This window comes from Gossypium raimondii, chromosome 2, assembly GCF_025698545.1.
Source record: "Gossypium raimondii isolate GPD5lz chromosome 2, ASM2569854v1, whole genome shotgun sequence".
Classification (NCBI taxonomy): domain Eukaryota; kingdom Viridiplantae; phylum Streptophyta; class Magnoliopsida; order Malvales; family Malvaceae; genus Gossypium; species Gossypium raimondii.
In genome coordinates, this window is record NC_068566.1 from 45,667,498 (window position 1) to 45,683,281 (window position 15,784).

Here is a 15,784-nt window from a genome sequence, read left to right on the forward strand (position 1 = left end):
GATCTTGTTATAATTGTGTTACTCTCATATATCCTTAATCTCTTTGGGATAAATTTCATTCTTCCGATATGATCATATTTTATCTAATTGTATTTATTACATCTTTCGATATAAAAAGATAAATACTATGTGTTAGTAGTAATTGTCTTTTTATATAGAAAAGTTATGAAAGTTTATAAAAAATATTTGATAAATAAAGAATGTAATATCTCAGTGCTTTGACTTGATATTCAGGTCGGGTATGAGGTGTTAATGTTTACCATCCTATTTTGTAAATAAGGTTAAGGGTAAACATTGAAAATTATTAATTTGATGGAAATAAAATAATAGCAACTATAGTCAGAACTAAACTAGCTAAAATGCTTTTAACCATAATTCAACAACAACATAAGGACATCAAAATCAATTTTAAGCTGGCAACAATGATGTAATATGAAGTACCGAAGAACCAGAAAAACAAGAGGTACTGAATTCTTTCAAAGTTAAAATAGAGAAAGATTGTATCTTAAAAAAAGAGAGAGAGAGAGAGAGAGAGAGAAAAGATGCCATAGTAAGAAACGCTCCAAGCTTGACTATGTTTATGATCATGCACATGCTTCATATCACTGCAGCAAAAAATGATGAACCAGAAACCAGTTAAGAAACTTATACATGAACTTCATTGAAGAACACATATCTACTGATATATATATATATATACGAAAGGGTTTAGAGATGCACACCTGGGGAAGGTTTAGTCCATTTTCCATCAATCCAATCTTGGTGTAGCCTTAATTCCGAGTGTTTAAATTCCATTTCTTCATGTGTAGCCAAATAGACATGATATTTAGAATCATCAGAAAGGACCTTAATTATCACACCTTTCCACCACCCACCTTTGTAGAAAGCATCAACTTGATCAAGCATTACAAATTGGTCAGGCACCTCAATATCAGGTGGACGAGGCCTAATGTGCAAGGTATCCATAACTTTCCCAAAGAAACCACTGTTATCGTCGGTTCTCATGGTCGTATACTGAATAAGGTACCTTTTATTCCCCACTGGTGTAACAATAATTGCAGCATACCAAGCACGGTTAGGACCATCTTCATCATTGGCCACCTCAACAAGTGCTCTCTCATTATACTCTTCCATCTCCATCGTTTTCTTTGTTGGCTCTTCTTCCCTTTGTACTTCCTATATGCCAAGAACCAAGCATATATTAGAGGAAAAACCCCAAAGAAACAAGAACTGCATATACTCAAGATCCAAGAAAGCTCATACACAAAAGATAGATGAAAAGAATCAAAGACAAGAAATAGGCAAATAGAGTTTATATACCTCCACAGCTATCTCAGATGCCTCCAATGGCGGTATCCAATGCCCATTAAACCAGGTTCTATGAAGCCTCAATTTATTCACTCCAAACTCTACGAACTTAGGCCACTGATTATCACTGTTAAACCTAAAAAGATAGTTGCCATTCTTCAACTCTTGAACAATAACCCCGTCCCACCAGCCGTTGTTGTGATAAGCGTCCGCGTGGTCACCATTCTTGAACTTTCTTGGACGTTGTGGAGGGGGGTGAGGGCGTATATCGCCGAGGTTGAACATCCTTAAGGGTCTATTCCCGGTTTTTTCGTCTTGGAAAAGATGGGTGAATCGGACCACGAACCTGTTGGAGTGTATTGGAGTAGCGCGCTGGGCGATAGTGGCGATGTGCCAAGGACCCTCGTAACCAAATTCGGGGGGTTGAATCTCAACCAGGGCACCTGGTTGCAGGTATGGTGGGTCTTGGGGGATAGAGTCCAGATCATACTTGCTTCTTTTTGACATACTCCTTTTGGCTAGAGACAGAGAAGCAGAGGAGGATGAAACTGGTGAAATGTGATTCTGATTCTGAGTCTTAGTTTTTTATAATTTTCATCTAGATTAAAAATCAATTCAATTATATTATAGTTAATAATATTTTTAAATATAGTTTAATAATATAAATATTAATATGTAGGTTGTTTATAATAAGGAAAAATAAATTGATTCGTAAATTGGTGCGAATTGATTCAACATGATTTTGTAATATTTAAAGTTTTTTAATCTATTTTTAATAATTCATTCTATTTGAACTGGTCAAATCGAGAATTGATAGTCTAAGCAATTTAACCACCGATCCAGTTTCAAAACATTAATTTACATATATTAAGTAATTGTTTATGGATCGGACCAAAAGATATACTTGGTAAAAAGGTAAGACATATTTGAATATTTTAAGCTCTTTCAAGATAAAATGAGTTATTCTTTCAAAAGTGTTAGAAATAAAAAATTAATAAAATTATATTTTGACCTCTTAAAATTTATAATTCAATTCCAATCTTCACTAAAAGATTTCTAAATTCTCGTTTATATGCTAGTAGAGAAAGGGTATGAAAGAGTCTAGAACCAAGATGAAAGAGAGACTCTCGTATTATGGAGTACTTGTGTTTGATAGTTAACTGCTTTCCTACAACACTTAATCAACCATTAGGTTTTTCAATGAGGAAAAAGAAGCAATTTCATAAATCTACTTGTAAAAATTAAAATTAACACATCAATTTATGGCAGATCACTAACTTGATGATTTGATTAAAAAGAAAACAAGCTTTATTATTAAAAAGAAAACGGCTTGAGATATCCTACGGACTACACATGAAGGAAAAAATTCTGTCAAGTAGTCTAAAATGCAGATGCTGACCATTAGATTCAAGACCTTGACAATGCAAGATTTGGAAACCATAGGTGAATCCTATGCAAAACTCTACGATTTGGAAACATACTAAAGAAGAATAAAACAGTAGTAAAATTAACAATAAAACAAGAATTATACACTATTCAAACAACAACAAAAAAATAGTAACAATATAATATCGAAATGACAAGAAAACAACAACAAAAAGTTTAGGCTAATCTGGCCCGGCCGGGTTGGGCCCAGGCCAAAAAATCCTACCCGAGGCCCTGCCTATTTAGGAAATAGACCTTATTTTTTTTGTCCAAACTCATTTTTTGAGCCTAAATTTTTACCCAAACCCTCTCACTTTTCGAGTAGGCTTTTGGGCCCGGGCAAGTAGCCCGACTCATGATCAGTTCTAAGCATAACTTTCTACGTCCTCTTAACTCACTTTTGTCTTTCAAAAGCTCGAAATATCCGAATATGTCTTAGTATTTTATGAAGTATATCTCCCGGTCCAATCTATAAACAATTACCTAATATACATAAACCAATGTTTTTGAAACCGTACTAGTGGTCGAACTGGTTAGACCATTGATTTTCAATCGGACTAGTCGATCTGGTTAAAATCAAATAAATTATTAAAAAATCATATTTTTTAAAAAATATTTTAAACACTATAAAATCCAGTTTAACTAATTTTTTAGCTTGGTTTGTACTAATTCTTAGATCAATCGAATTTTACCTTATTTTAGAACAATATCTTGATCGATTGTCAATATGATGTTTCAAATCGGTTTGACAATTTTGATGTAAACAACCTACATAATAATAAAAATATTATAATTTCAATTCCTCTTATAAGCATTTTAATATGTATTTTCTCAATTCATCTTTGTTTAAAGCTTTTTTTATTTTTAATTAATATTTATAATTAATATATATATTATTAATAACTCTTTTATTTATAAAATCAAATAATAAATATGTAATTATTTTTAAAAATATCAACTAATTCTTTAGATATATATTTCTTTATATATAATATTTATATGTCAAATATTTATTTTCTCCACCTATATTGTGGGGTATGGTGATTTCTAATATTAGAAATTCAAATAATTATTTCAAATATGTAAAATATTTCAAATATTATTGTTTTTCATCTACATTGTGGGTATGATATTTCAAATATTTTTATATGTGAAATATTTCAAATACACATACAAAAATATATAATATGTCAATTTACATGGATTAAAATAAATATTATACATATAAATATTATATTTACTGAAAATAATTATGTTTGCAATAATTATTTGATTTTATAAATAAAATATTTATTAATTAAAAATAAATTAAAATAAAAATTTTAAAAATTATAAACATTAACTAAAAAGCTTAAAACAATATAAAATAAAAATATATATATTAAAATGGGTATAAAAAGAATCAAACTTAAGCCTCAATGATAATATCACAATTCACTGACACGCCATGTAAGACACGTTTTTCTTTCCCTCTCCTAAAATAACATAAATCAGTAAATATCGGAAATTTTAACCTAATTTCTCGAATTATTTTTTCCGACATTTTCATCTTTCTCTGTTCCCAATCTCCAGCCAAAAGGAGGAGCATGTCACAAAAAGGGAAATGCGGCATCGGCGTCAACGCCGAAGGCCCACCACACCTGCAACCAGGTTCCACAGTTGAGATTAAACCCCCCGAATTTGGTTACCAGGGTGCATGGTACACCGCCACTATCATCCAGCGCAATACTCCAATACCCTCCAGGAGGTTCATGGTCCAATTCACCCATCTTTTCCAAGACCAAAAAACCGGGGAAAGACCCTTAAGGATGTTCAGCGTCAGCCATATACGCCCTCAGCTCCCTCCACTACGTCCAAGAAAGTTCAAGCAAGGTGAAGACGCGGACGCTTATCACAAGTACGGCTGGTGGGAAGGGGTGATTCTTCAAGAGTGGAATAATGACAACTATCTTTTTATGTTTCACAGTGATAATCAGTCGCCAAAGTACGTAGTGTTTGGAGTGAATCAATTGAGGCTTCATAGAACCTGGTTTAATGGGTATTGGGTACCGCCAGTGCAGGAATCTGAGCTAGCTGTGGAGGTATAAACTCAATTTGGGTATTTCTTGTCTCTTGATTCTTTCCGTCCTGAATCTTGAGTATATGCAATATTCTTGTTTCTTTGGGGTCTCTCCTTTAATATTTATGTTTGGTTCTTGGCATATAGGAAGTACAAAGGGAAGAAGAGTATAATGAGGGAGACCTTGTTGAGGTGCGCAATGATGAAGATGGTTCTAACCGTTCTTGGTTTGCCGCAATTATTGCTAAACCAGTGGGGAATAAAAGGTACCTCATTCAGTATGTGACCTTGGAAACCGAAGATAACACTGATTTCTTAGAGAAAGAAGTGGATACCTCGCACATTAGGCCTCGTCCACCGGATATTGTGGTGCCTGATCAGTTTGTAATGCTTGATCAAGTTGATGCTTTCTACAAAGGTGGATGGTGGAAAGGTGTGATTATTAAGGTCCTTTCTGGTGATTCTAAATATCATGTCTATTTGGCTACACGTGAAGAAATGGAATTTAAACACGATGAATTAAGGCTACACCAAGACTGGATTGATGGAAAATGGACTAAACCTTCCCCAGGTGTGTGCATCTCTAAACCCTTCTGTATATCAGTAGATAAGTGTTCTTCAGTGATATTCATGTACAAGTTTTTAACTGATGTCCGATTCATACTTTTTGCTGCAGTGATATGAAGCATGTGCATGATCATAAACGTAGTCAAGCTTGGACCGTTGCTTAATATGGCATCTTTTCTCGTTTCTTTCCTTTTTTGACACTATCTGTCTCTATTTTAACTGTGCAAAAATTCAGTAACTGTTGTTTTTCTAACAATACAATCGGATATCAATTACCTAAAGCTTTTAGAGTGAAATAATCTAAACTTTTTTCAGAAAATAAAAACAAATATCAAATATCCAAATTGCTTAATCTTTTCATATGTTGTCAATTTTTTCTTTAAAAAAAAATTAAATTTGAAAGTAAGAGATTATATCTTATTAAACTTATATTAACACGATGAAAAGAAAAGTAAAGATTGGTGAGGTAGATAAATTCTTAAATCCAATCTAAGAGTTAAAAATATTTTGGTTCTCATGATTCTCATTTTAAGAGTTCTCACTATTGATGTTGAGTCCAAATTGATATTTTAAGATAGATTCAAGCAATGCTCGTACCAATTTCAACTCCTTCATGTGCATACAAAATAAATAATACTAAAGGTGTTTACCCAACTTGGTTTCCTAACATCTACGGGGGTTTGCCGAGAGAGAATATTTACCATCTTAGCGTATAACAAGTGATTCTAAGCTTTAACACTCACTAGTTTAGACTTCTCATTTTTTTTTATCTAAGATCTAAACTTTTTCCCTCTTAAGTTTTTCTTTGAAAATTTAAGACTCTAACTAAGTCAAAATAATGCACTCACACAAATATTCTTCATTGAACAAAATAAAGTGCTCTCAATCTATAGAAAACCTATACAAGTTCTCACAATATATAAGTTAGTGAGACTTGTTAACATACTCAACCTGTTACAATAAATTATCCCTCTAAATAAGCACGATAAACAACACAAATAATATCGTTTAATAGCATGAGATAGGACTTAAATCAACTGGATATCCTTCCTTCAACAACATGGGTTGATCCAATCCATAAGGGATGATGATTGATTCGATCTAATCTAAAAAAATGTCTACAATCTCTTGCTAAGTGGAGTTTGGATATAAGAGACGGGCTGGCAAGGATCTCAATCAGGTACGAAAAATACAATCTAAATATATTTGTTGCTAAAATTTGCCAACACAATCATGACAGTTTTTCTTAGTCATCGATGCTATCGCAGATGACACTGGTCCAAGCATTGATCTCGAAACTCCTTGACCTTGTTTGCTATCCCATCAAATTAATATTTTTCAATGTTTACGCTTGACCTTGTTTGCAAGTACAATTTTATTCTTAAATATTTATATTATTTGTATTAGTATCACAAGTTAATGAGATTAATTGAAGAATTACTAAAAATCCCATATAAAACAATAAAAATTATTGAAATAATATAAATAAAAAACTCATAATACATCATGTTCTAAAATTAGCTCAACAACTATTAGTAAGTTTTATTTGGGAATAATATATGACAAGTAATAAATCACACAGATGATGGATCTAATGAGGAATTTCTAAAGACTTACAAGATCATGTTGGGTAAATGGGAACAAGTCAGTGATGTAAATGTCAACTTGTTGCATGAAAACATTCGTTTGAAGGAGGAAAATTCTAAATTGATAAAACAAGTTGAGGCTAAAGAATCCCTGATAGCTGAAGAACTTGACAACCTGGTGAAGACCCAAAATGAGCTTGCAACAACTAAACTTGTGCTTGAAAAGTTCAATAGCAGTACTAGCAAGCTACAATACCCCCAAAAATTTTGGAATTTTTTTTTTGTAAATTTTAATTAACCTCTTCTATTTTTTTAAAAAATATGTTAGTAGTCGAATTAATTAGAACACCAATTTTCGGTCCGGAAAACATTGATGTAAACAACCTAAATATTAATACTTATACTATTAATAAACTATATACGTTATAATTGAATTGATTCTCAAACCAATTCATGCGCCGTTATTTGTTAATCCAACAGTTCGTTCAATGAATATATAAAAAGCATTCATGGGCAGTTTACATCTTTCTCTGTTCACATCTCCAGCCAAAAGGAGGACAATGTCACAAAAAGGGAAGTACACCATCGGCCTCGGCATCGAAGACCCACCACACCTGCAACCAGGTTCTAGAGTTGAGATTAAACCACGTGGATTTGGTTACCGGGGTGCATGGTTCTCCGCCATTATCATCAAGCGCGACACTCCAATATACTCTAACCATTTTGTGGTCAAATTCACCGATCTTTACCTAGATAAAAATACCGGGACAAGACCCTTAAAGAAGATGAGCATCGTCTTTATACGCCCTCAGCCCTCTCCACAACGTCCAAGAAAGTTCAAGATAGGTGACAACGCGGACGCTTATCACCTGAACGGCTGGTGGGAAGGGGTGATTGTCGTAGAGTTGAAGGATGACAACTATGTTTTTTTGTTTCACAGTGAGTATCAGTGGCCAAAGTGCTTAGTATTTGGAGTGAGTCAATTGAGGCTTCATAGAACCTGGTTTGGTGGGTATTGGATGCCACCAGCGCTGGAATCTGAGCTAGATGTGGAGGTATAAACTCTATTCGGGTATTTCTTGTCTCTTGATTCTTTCCATCTTGAATCTTGAGTATACGCAATTCTTGTTTCTTTGGGGTTTCTCCTTTAATATATGCTTGGTTCTTGGCATATAGGAAGTACAAAGGGAAGAAGAGCCAACAAAGATAACGATGGAGATGGAAGAGCTGAGTGAGGGAGCACTTGTTGAGGTGGCCAATGATGAAGATGGTTTTAACCGTGCTTGGTTTGCTGCAATTATTGTTAAACCAGTGGGGAATAATAGGTACATGATTCAGTATGATACCGTGCAAACCGAAGATAACACTGGTTTAGGGAAAGAGATGGATATCGTGAAGATTAGGCCTCGTCCACCTGATATTCCGGTGCCTGACCAGTTCGAAATGCTTGATCAAGTTGAAGCTTTGTACAAAGGTGGGTGGTGGAAGGGTGTGATTATTAACGTCCTTTCTAATGATTCTAAATATCAGGTCTATTTGGCTACACATGAAGAAATGGAATTTAAACACTCTAATTTAAGGCTACACCAAGACTGGGTTCATGGAAAATGGACTAAACCTTCCCCAGGTGTGCATCTCTAAACCCTTTTGTGTATATATATATATATATCAGTAGATATGTGTTCTTCAATGAAGTTCATGTATAAGTTTTTTAACTGATTTCTGGTTCATCATTTTTTGCTGCAGTGATATGAAGCATGTGCATGATCATAGCTACTCAATAAGACATCTTTTCTTTTCTTTTTTGTTGATATAATCTGTATTGTTGCCTGCTTAAAAGAGGTAACTGTTTTTCAGTCTCAACTCAAATGGTAGCCATTAAATCTATTAGCTTAAATGACATGTCTTTTTTAGAGTATCATATGAAAATAACAAATTGACATGACATTAGACATAATATAATATGTTTGTAACCTATGAATTTGGACAATAATAGAATTTAACTTAATAATTTTATTGACTATTGTTTAATCATGACTAAAGTTTTAAAATTAAAAATAGAGAGACTAAAATGATCAAATTATAGCATATAATTAAACTAAATATATAACTTACGTGTAGTACAATGATATAAACATTTCATACGTTTAGTTATTACTATTTTTGACAAAATATTTTTATTTTATGTAATTAAATGAAAAAGAATTCGGTTTGCACTTTGTTCCAAAATAAAAATCGATAAAGATTCAAAGTGATAAAGGAGAGAACCAATAAATAGTAGTTGTTAACGCTGTTCAGATTCACTAATCGATTGTCTATGGAGTCTCACTAGGAAAATGATTCTAGTTAATAATAATCCATCAGGTATAACTATTGGCTAAAGCCCAATTTATCCTCTCCAAATGGGATAATCAAAGTCGAGCCCAAATTGTTATAAATCACTTTCCCCAAATATCTCACTTTACATTCGATATCTCCCCATACAAATACATAAACAAGGAGTATTTAAATACACTCCAAACGACTAATGAGGAACTCAACCAACATCCTATTTATAGACTAATACAAGAGCTCTTCAACAATGTTCTTGATAGGTTTTCAACACATCTTTTATTGTTTTTGGTTGGGGTTTTGTCTTTTTACTCCATAGAAAGCTCGAGTATTTATACATTTTCTTGAATGCTCTACTGAAGTTTGTGTGAGTAAAATCAATTGTTCTTGAAGATCTTCAATAGTAGCGTCACCTTCGGTTCTAACCAGGTTAACAACTTAAAAGGGAAATGTTCGTTTATCTTCTGGAATTTCTTTCTTAGACTCATCTAGGTTCATTTAAAATGTACTTGTAATGGCCCAATGGGCTTATCAATTTCCATTCCGTCTATGTTTGACTTGGACTATTCATCTCCGAAAGCAGAAGTTTGATAGACAGACCACATAATTTAGCATAAAACTTACCAAGAGTTTCACTCTTCTGCATCCTGAGTGTCTCGAAATTAGTAGTCAACAGTTGCAGCTTGGATCGCTTAACAAAGTTTGATTTCTTCATGAGTTGTTTCAAAGATCATCTAAGCTTCTATAATAGTAGTACATTTTGAGATCCTTTTGAAATCTTATATATCTACACCACATAAGATGGCATGTAAGGCTTGGGATTTGGCATTTTCTAGCTTCTCTTCCTCAGTAGTCCAAGTATTCTCTGGCTTTGAAGTATCGGCACTTGAAACATCACTAGTTGGAGGCTTTTAGCTTGCGATGATAAATCATCATATGCCTTCTCATAAATAGTTTTTATGAATGCCTTCAACCTTGCTTTCTAGCAAGCATAGTTGGCTCAATCCAGCATAGGGGTCGAGACACTAAAGATCTTTCCATCTTGAATAAAAATTAAACAAAGGATCACTATTTAGTGTGTCAAGGGTGAAACTCGTATTAATTTCAGAAAAACAAATTAATTCAAATATTTGATAAGTTGCAACTAAACTAAGTGATAAAGAAAAAGATGAACACCAAAAACTTGGTCATACTTAAATTCCTCTTATACCTGTGAGGTGTTGCCTAAAGAGCTCATCCACTATTATTTTATACATACAAGTGATGATTTTCTATTAAATTTTTTCACCTAAAAGCTTTGTTGGTGATTCTCTTGAGTTTACCTACAAAAATACACTCTGACCAAAAGTTGATCACTGGTCAATAATGCAAATGAAAAATAAATGATCGAGCAATCCTTGGAATCTTGGCACGTGTTTTATTTTATTTTCTCCGATTTTTTTTATAGATAATGATCAAATTTCAGCTTTAATTCTTATACTCTACTGATATTTAAAATAAAAATAAAACCGTTATTTGTTAGTTGACAGTTCGTTTAATGAATATATATATATATAGAGAGAGAGAGAGAGAGCATTCATTGACAGTTTACATCAGCTCAGCCTCGTAATCACATTTCACCATTTTCATCATTCTATATTTCTCAGTCTCCAGCCAAAAGTAGGAACATGTCACAAGAAGGCAAGGCCACCACCGCCCCCGCCACCCAAGATCCACCATCCCTGCTGCAACCAGGTTCCTTAGTTGAGGTCAACCCCCGAGACAATGATTACCTGGGTGCGTGGTACCTCGCCGTAATCGTCGAGCGCGCTACTTCAACATGCGACGACAGGTACGTGGTCCAACTCCTCTTTCTTTACGAAGACATAAGTACGGGGACAAAAGCCATCAGGGAGTACAACAGCGTTGATATACGCCCTTTACCCCCTCGACACCGACCAAGAAAGTTCAAGGTGGGTGACTTAGTGGAGGCTTATTACAGATTCGGTTGGTTCGAAGGGGAGATTGTTGAAGAGTTGCATAATGGCAACTATATTTGTCAGTTGAAGTCGTCAAAGCGCTTAGAACTTGTGGAGGAACGGTTGCGGCTTCAAAGAAGCTGGCGTGATGGGGAATGGATACCGCCATTGGATGAATCTGAGCTAGCTGTGGAGGTATAAGCAGTTCTTGTCCATTGCCTATTTCTTGTCTCTTGATTCTTTTTGTGTTTGAGCTTTCTTGAATATTGAGTATATGCAATTCTTGTTTCTTTGGGGTTTCTTGGAATAGGAAGAAGATTCAACAGACGAAACGAAGCAGACGGATTCTAACACAGCTGGGATTATGGAGTCTGAGGCTGATAGTGCAGAATCAAGCACAGCAGGGACTGGTAACATACAGGAGGCGTCTGGTCAGGTAACAATAGAAGAAGAAGGGCTTAGCAAGGGAGAACATGATGAGGAGGCCAATGATGAAGAGTTATGAAGCATGTGCATATGATCATAAAAGTAGTCAAGCTTGGAGGGTTTCTTTTTAGCTACTTCATATTACATCTTTCTCTGTTTTAACTGTGCAAAAATTGATTCTGATGTAGATATCATATATTACTGTTTTTGTTTTGGCCAATAAAAGGTTGAAGCAATCGAGTCAATCTTTGTGAATGTTTTTTTCTTAATTCTTAGTTTCATCATAGACAAATTTATTCATATTTTCAAAATATAATACAAATATCAATAAAAGCAAGGTATAATGATATTTCAATATTCACTTATCATGATAAATTTAGTTCAACCTTAACCTGTATAGTGGCCTTCGCCAAGGCGACTCGCTATCCTCATACTTCTTCAAGCTGAACGTACATCAAATGTTGGCTAATGATTAGACTGAGCAAAGATTGTCCTTCGATGAACAATCTGTTGTTGGCTAATGATGCTTATTTATTCTTCAATGCCATTATCCACTCGACCAGAGCCTTGAAAGAAATTATTAAGAAATACTGGAAATGCTCAGGGTTATGGGAACTATATCAAATCTGAGATTTTCTTTAGCAAATTCGGGAAAGCAAAGAACAAGAAATGGATTACTGGCATATTAGGTGTTCATTGCACTGATAGGCCTGGGAAATATCTTGGATGTCAGTTAGGTCAATTTAATCAACGAAAGCTCTTTTTCCAATCCACCTTAGAACGTATATTGCAGCAGAAACTTCCAGGATGGAAGGGGAAACTTCTGTGACCCAGTGATACATTAGTCTTAATACAGTCTACTCTATCGGCAACACCAATTTACTCACCCTCTTGCACAAAAGCATCTAAGTCAGTCACTAACCAGATTCACGAAATTATTAGGGACATCTGGTGGAGCCATGACATCAATAATAGAAAGCTTCACATGTGTAACTCGAATCAATTGTATTGGCCAAAACAAAAGGATGGATTGGACATCCGTTAAGCTGAAGTAGTGAACGATGCACTTCTTTGCAAACAAGCCTGATGAATACTCACAAGGCTGCATTATGTGGCTCATGCTACGTTCTTAACTAAATACTGATCTAATAAAATTTTTCTAGACGTGCAGGGATGATCACCCGACTCTTGGACGTGGAAAAGCATATTGAAGGGGTGAGATATATGCCTTCATGGCTTAGATATACAGATATGGACATGTCAAAATGTATCCATCAATGGTAACATAATGGCACTCTGCCAATATCCAAACCAACAAGATTGGGGCAATGGTAACAATCGATTCAAAATAAGGCATCCAAAATCAACCAAATTTGATCATCCAAAAATAAGTATATTTTTCACAGTTTCCTAATCTGAAATTCACATAACTTTCGACTCGGTTAATTATTTCTTATTCCGTTTTCACCAAAATATTCGTCGCTTCACAAGCTATCATTTGATATAATTTTAAACAAAGTGATCAATATTTTCTTCCTTCCTTCACTTTGGCCGAAACTTACTATAACATTTCTAACAAGTTAGAAATCGTCTCTCAACCATTTTCCATCCAAAAACATACACATTTCACTTAATTTTATAAGCTTCTATCAATATACTTGATAAAGTAAAAAACTATGGAGATTTTTTTTTCTTACAATTTGGAGGAGAAATGATGAAGAAATTTTTTTTTCTTTCTTTTCTTGCTAGGCAATATGAATAGAATAATTTAGCTTTTTCAAGAAGATTTTTCTTTTATTTTTATCAAGAATAATTTTTAATATTATTTTAATACTATAAAAATATTAAAAGAACTACTTATTTTTAGAACAATTAATATATTTATTCCGAATATAAAAATGAAAAGATAAAAGAATTAAACAATTAATTCATAAACCGTTATCCGTTAATCCAACAGTTGGCTCAAAGACTATATATATATGTGTAAGCATTGATTGGCAGTTCACATCAACTCAGATACGAATCACATTTCTCCATTTTCATTCATCATTCTCTGTTTCTCTTGTCACCCGCAAAAAGAAGGAATATGTCACAAAAAGGCAAGCCCATCGACGCCCCCGCCACCGAAGATCCACCGTACCTGCAACCAGGTTCCATAGTTGAGGTCAACCACGAAGACAATGTTTGCCCGCGTGCGCGGTACACCGCTATAATCATGGAGCGCGCTACTTCAACAAACGACAAGAGGTACGTGGTCCAATTCACCAATCTTTACCAAGATAGAAATAGCGGGACAAAACTCTCCAAGGAGTACAACAGCGTCGATATACGCCCTCTGCCCCCTCCACAACCACCAAGAAAGTTCAAGGTGGGTGACATAGTGGAGGCTTATTTCGACGACGGCTGGTACGAAGGCAAGATTGATCAAGTGTTGGATGATGACAGGTATATTTTTCGGATGTCATCCATGTTCTTACTGTTTGGAGTGAATCAATTGAGGCTTCATAGAACCTGGCTTAATGGGAATTGGGTACCACCATTGGATGAATCTGAGCTAGCTGTGGAGGTATAAACTCTATTTGGGTTTCTCTTGTATCTTGTATCTTGATTCTTTTCATCTTGAATCTTGAGTATATTGCAATTCTTTCCTTTTCTTTGGGGTTTCTTTCTCCTTTACTAAATATGCTTGGTTCTTGGAATAGGAAGAAGATTCAACAGAGAAAATAATGGAGTCTGAGACTGACAATGCAGAAGCAAGCAAAGCAGGGACTGGTAACATATTGGAGGAGTCTTATCAGAAAACAAAAGAAAAAGAAGAAGAGTTTAGTGAGGGAGCACATGTTGAGGTGACCAATATTGATGGAGATGGTTCTAACCAAGCTTGGTTTGCTGCAACTATTGTTAAACCAGTGGGGAATAATAGGTACCTCATTCGGTTTGAGACCTTGAGAACCGAAGATGATACTGGTTTCTTAGAGAAAGAGATGGATAGCTCGCACATTAGGCCTCCTCCACCACATATTCCGGTGCCTGACCAGTTTAAAATGTTTGATCACGTTGAAGTTTTGTACAAAGGTGGGTGGTGGAAGGGCGTGATTGCAGAGGTTCTTCCTGACGATTCTAAATATCTGGTCTTTTTAGCTAACTATGATAAATTGGAATGTAAACACTCTGATTTAAGGCCACGCCAAGGCAGCATTGATGAAAACTGATCTAAACCTTTCCCAGGTGTGCATCTCTAAACCCTACTGTATATCCGTAGATATGTGTTCTTGAGTGATGTGCATGTACAAGTTTTTTAACTGATGTCTGGTTCATCATTTTTTGGTGCAGAGGTATGAAGCACGTGCATATGATCATAAAAGTAGTCAAGCTTGGAGGGTTTCTTTTTCTGCTATTTTGGCTACTTCATATTACTTTGTTGTTACCTGTTCAAATTTGATTTTGACGTTGATTTCCTATTTTAGTGTTTTAGTTTTTCTTGTCAGTAAAAGATGAAGCAATCGAGTTAATGTTTTTTCTCTTAATGCTTAGTTTCATCTTGGAAGAAAATTGATGTAAATCTTAAATCATATGTCATATTCTTTCTCACAATAACCCAACTTGAAGATCACTTAACTCTTATTTCTAGGCTTCCAAAAGTATTATTTGAAGATGCTTGGCATTACATGATAGAAAGTAATGGTGTTGGTCTAAATTTGATTTAATTATTGTAGGTTAGTCATTGATTTTTTTCGTGAAAGAAGATAGGATTATCATTAGATAAAATAATGTCATATTGGAAGAACGATATATCCTATAAGAACAACACACGTATGATAAAGTCATGAAGCACGTGCATATGATCATAAAAGTAGTCAAGCTTGGAGGGTTTCTTTTTCTGCTATTTTGGCTACTTCATATTACTTTGTTGTTACCTGTTCAAATTTGATTTTGATGTCGATTTCCTATTTTAGTGTTTTTTTCTTGTCAGTAAAAGGTTGAAGCAATCGAGTTAATGTTTTTTCTCTTAATGCTTAATTTCTTTTTGTTTTGAAAGTTCTAAATGCGTAATTTCAGTTTCAATCGATTAATCAAATTAATCAAAATTAGTAATAAAATAAATATAAAACATATCAAAAAAT

General features: G+C 34.4%; 5 protein-coding genes across 5 annotated transcripts; 4 read left to right on the plus strand and 1 right to left on the minus strand.

Annotated features, from left to right (window-relative positions):
- Positions 1 to 597: 597 nt before the first annotated feature.
- LOC105789905 (protein AGENET DOMAIN (AGD)-CONTAINING P1) lies at positions 598 to 1,815 on the minus strand. The gene is made up of 3 exons (XM_012617208.2): positions 1,321 to 1,815; positions 723 to 1,176; positions 598 to 605 (listed from the first exon to the last, which is right to left on the minus strand). Exons 1-3 carry the CDS (start codon positions 1,813 to 1,815, stop codon positions 598 to 600), a joined length of 957 nt encoding a protein of 318 aa, XP_012472662.1.
- Positions 1,816 to 4,281: 2,466 nt separating this feature from the next.
- On the plus strand, positions 4,282 to 5,640 carry LOC105789906 (protein AGENET DOMAIN (AGD)-CONTAINING P1). The gene is made up of 3 exons (XM_012617211.2): positions 4,282 to 4,814; positions 4,940 to 5,363; positions 5,469 to 5,640. The coding sequence occupies exons 1-3, from the start codon at positions 4,320 to 4,322 to the stop codon at positions 5,474 to 5,476; spliced, it is 927 nt and encodes a 308-aa protein (XP_012472665.1). The 5' UTR covers positions 4,282 to 4,319; the 3' UTR covers positions 5,477 to 5,640.
- Positions 5,641 to 6,982: 1,342 nt separating this feature from the next.
- Positions 6,983 to 8,699, plus strand: LOC128034586 (protein AGENET DOMAIN (AGD)-CONTAINING P1-like). Its single transcript, XM_052623187.1, has 4 exons — positions 6,983 to 7,181; positions 7,492 to 8,000; positions 8,122 to 8,572; positions 8,692 to 8,699. The coding sequence occupies exons 1-4, from the start codon at positions 6,983 to 6,985 to the stop codon at positions 8,697 to 8,699; spliced, it is 1,167 nt and encodes a 388-aa protein (XP_052479147.1).
- A 2,244-nt stretch (positions 8,700 to 10,943) lies between these two features.
- Positions 10,944 to 11,739, plus strand: LOC105789729 (hypothetical protein). Its single transcript, XM_012617094.1, has 2 exons — positions 10,944 to 11,429; positions 11,545 to 11,739. The coding sequence occupies exons 1-2, from the start codon at positions 10,944 to 10,946 to the stop codon at positions 11,737 to 11,739; spliced, it is 681 nt and encodes a 226-aa protein (XP_012472548.1).
- Positions 11,740 to 13,746: 2,007 nt separating this feature from the next.
- LOC105789907 (protein AGENET DOMAIN (AGD)-CONTAINING P1) lies at positions 13,747 to 14,872 on the plus strand. Its single transcript, XM_012617212.2, has 2 exons — positions 13,747 to 14,226; positions 14,363 to 14,872. The coding sequence occupies exons 1-2, from the start codon at positions 13,747 to 13,749 to the stop codon at positions 14,870 to 14,872; spliced, it is 990 nt and encodes a 329-aa protein (XP_012472666.1).
- Positions 14,873 to 15,784: the final 912 nt, after the last annotated feature.

Coding starts and splice junctions, on each gene's coding strand:
- LOC105789729 (XM_012617094.1), top strand. CDS start 10,944: ATGTCACAAGAAGGCAAGGCCACCACCGCCCCCGCCACCCAAGATCCA. Junction 11,430..11,544: donor AATCTGAGCTAGCTGTGGAG/GTATAAGCAGTT, acceptor TTCTTGGAATAG/GAAGAAGATTCAACAGACGA.
- LOC105789906 (XM_012617211.2), top strand. CDS start 4,320: ATGTCACAAAAAGGGAAATGCGGCATCGGCGTCAACGCCGAAGGCCCA. Junction 4,815..4,939: donor AATCTGAGCTAGCTGTGGAG/GTATAAACTCAA, acceptor CTTGGCATATAG/GAAGTACAAAGGGAAGAAGA.
- LOC105789905 (XM_012617208.2), bottom strand. CDS start 1,815: ATGTCAAAAAGAAGCAAGTATGATCTGGACTCTATCCCCCAAGACCCA. Junction 1,177..1,320: donor CATCTGAGATAGCTGTGGAG/GTATATAAACTC, acceptor CTTGGCATATAG/GAAGTACAAAGGGAAGAAGA.
- LOC128034586 (XM_052623187.1), top strand. CDS start 6,983: ATGTTGGGTAAATGGGAACAAGTCAGTGATGTAAATGTCAACTTGTTG. Junction 7,182..7,491: donor GCTTGAAAAGTTCAATAGCA/GTACTAGCAAGC, acceptor TCACATCTCCAG/CCAAAAGGAGGACAATGTCA. Junction 8,001..8,121: donor AATCTGAGCTAGATGTGGAG/GTATAAACTCTA, acceptor CTTGGCATATAG/GAAGTACAAAGGGAAGAAGA.
- LOC105789907 (XM_012617212.2), top strand. CDS start 13,747: ATGTCACAAAAAGGCAAGCCCATCGACGCCCCCGCCACCGAAGATCCA. Junction 14,227..14,362: donor AATCTGAGCTAGCTGTGGAG/GTATAAACTCTA, acceptor TTCTTGGAATAG/GAAGAAGATTCAACAGAGAA.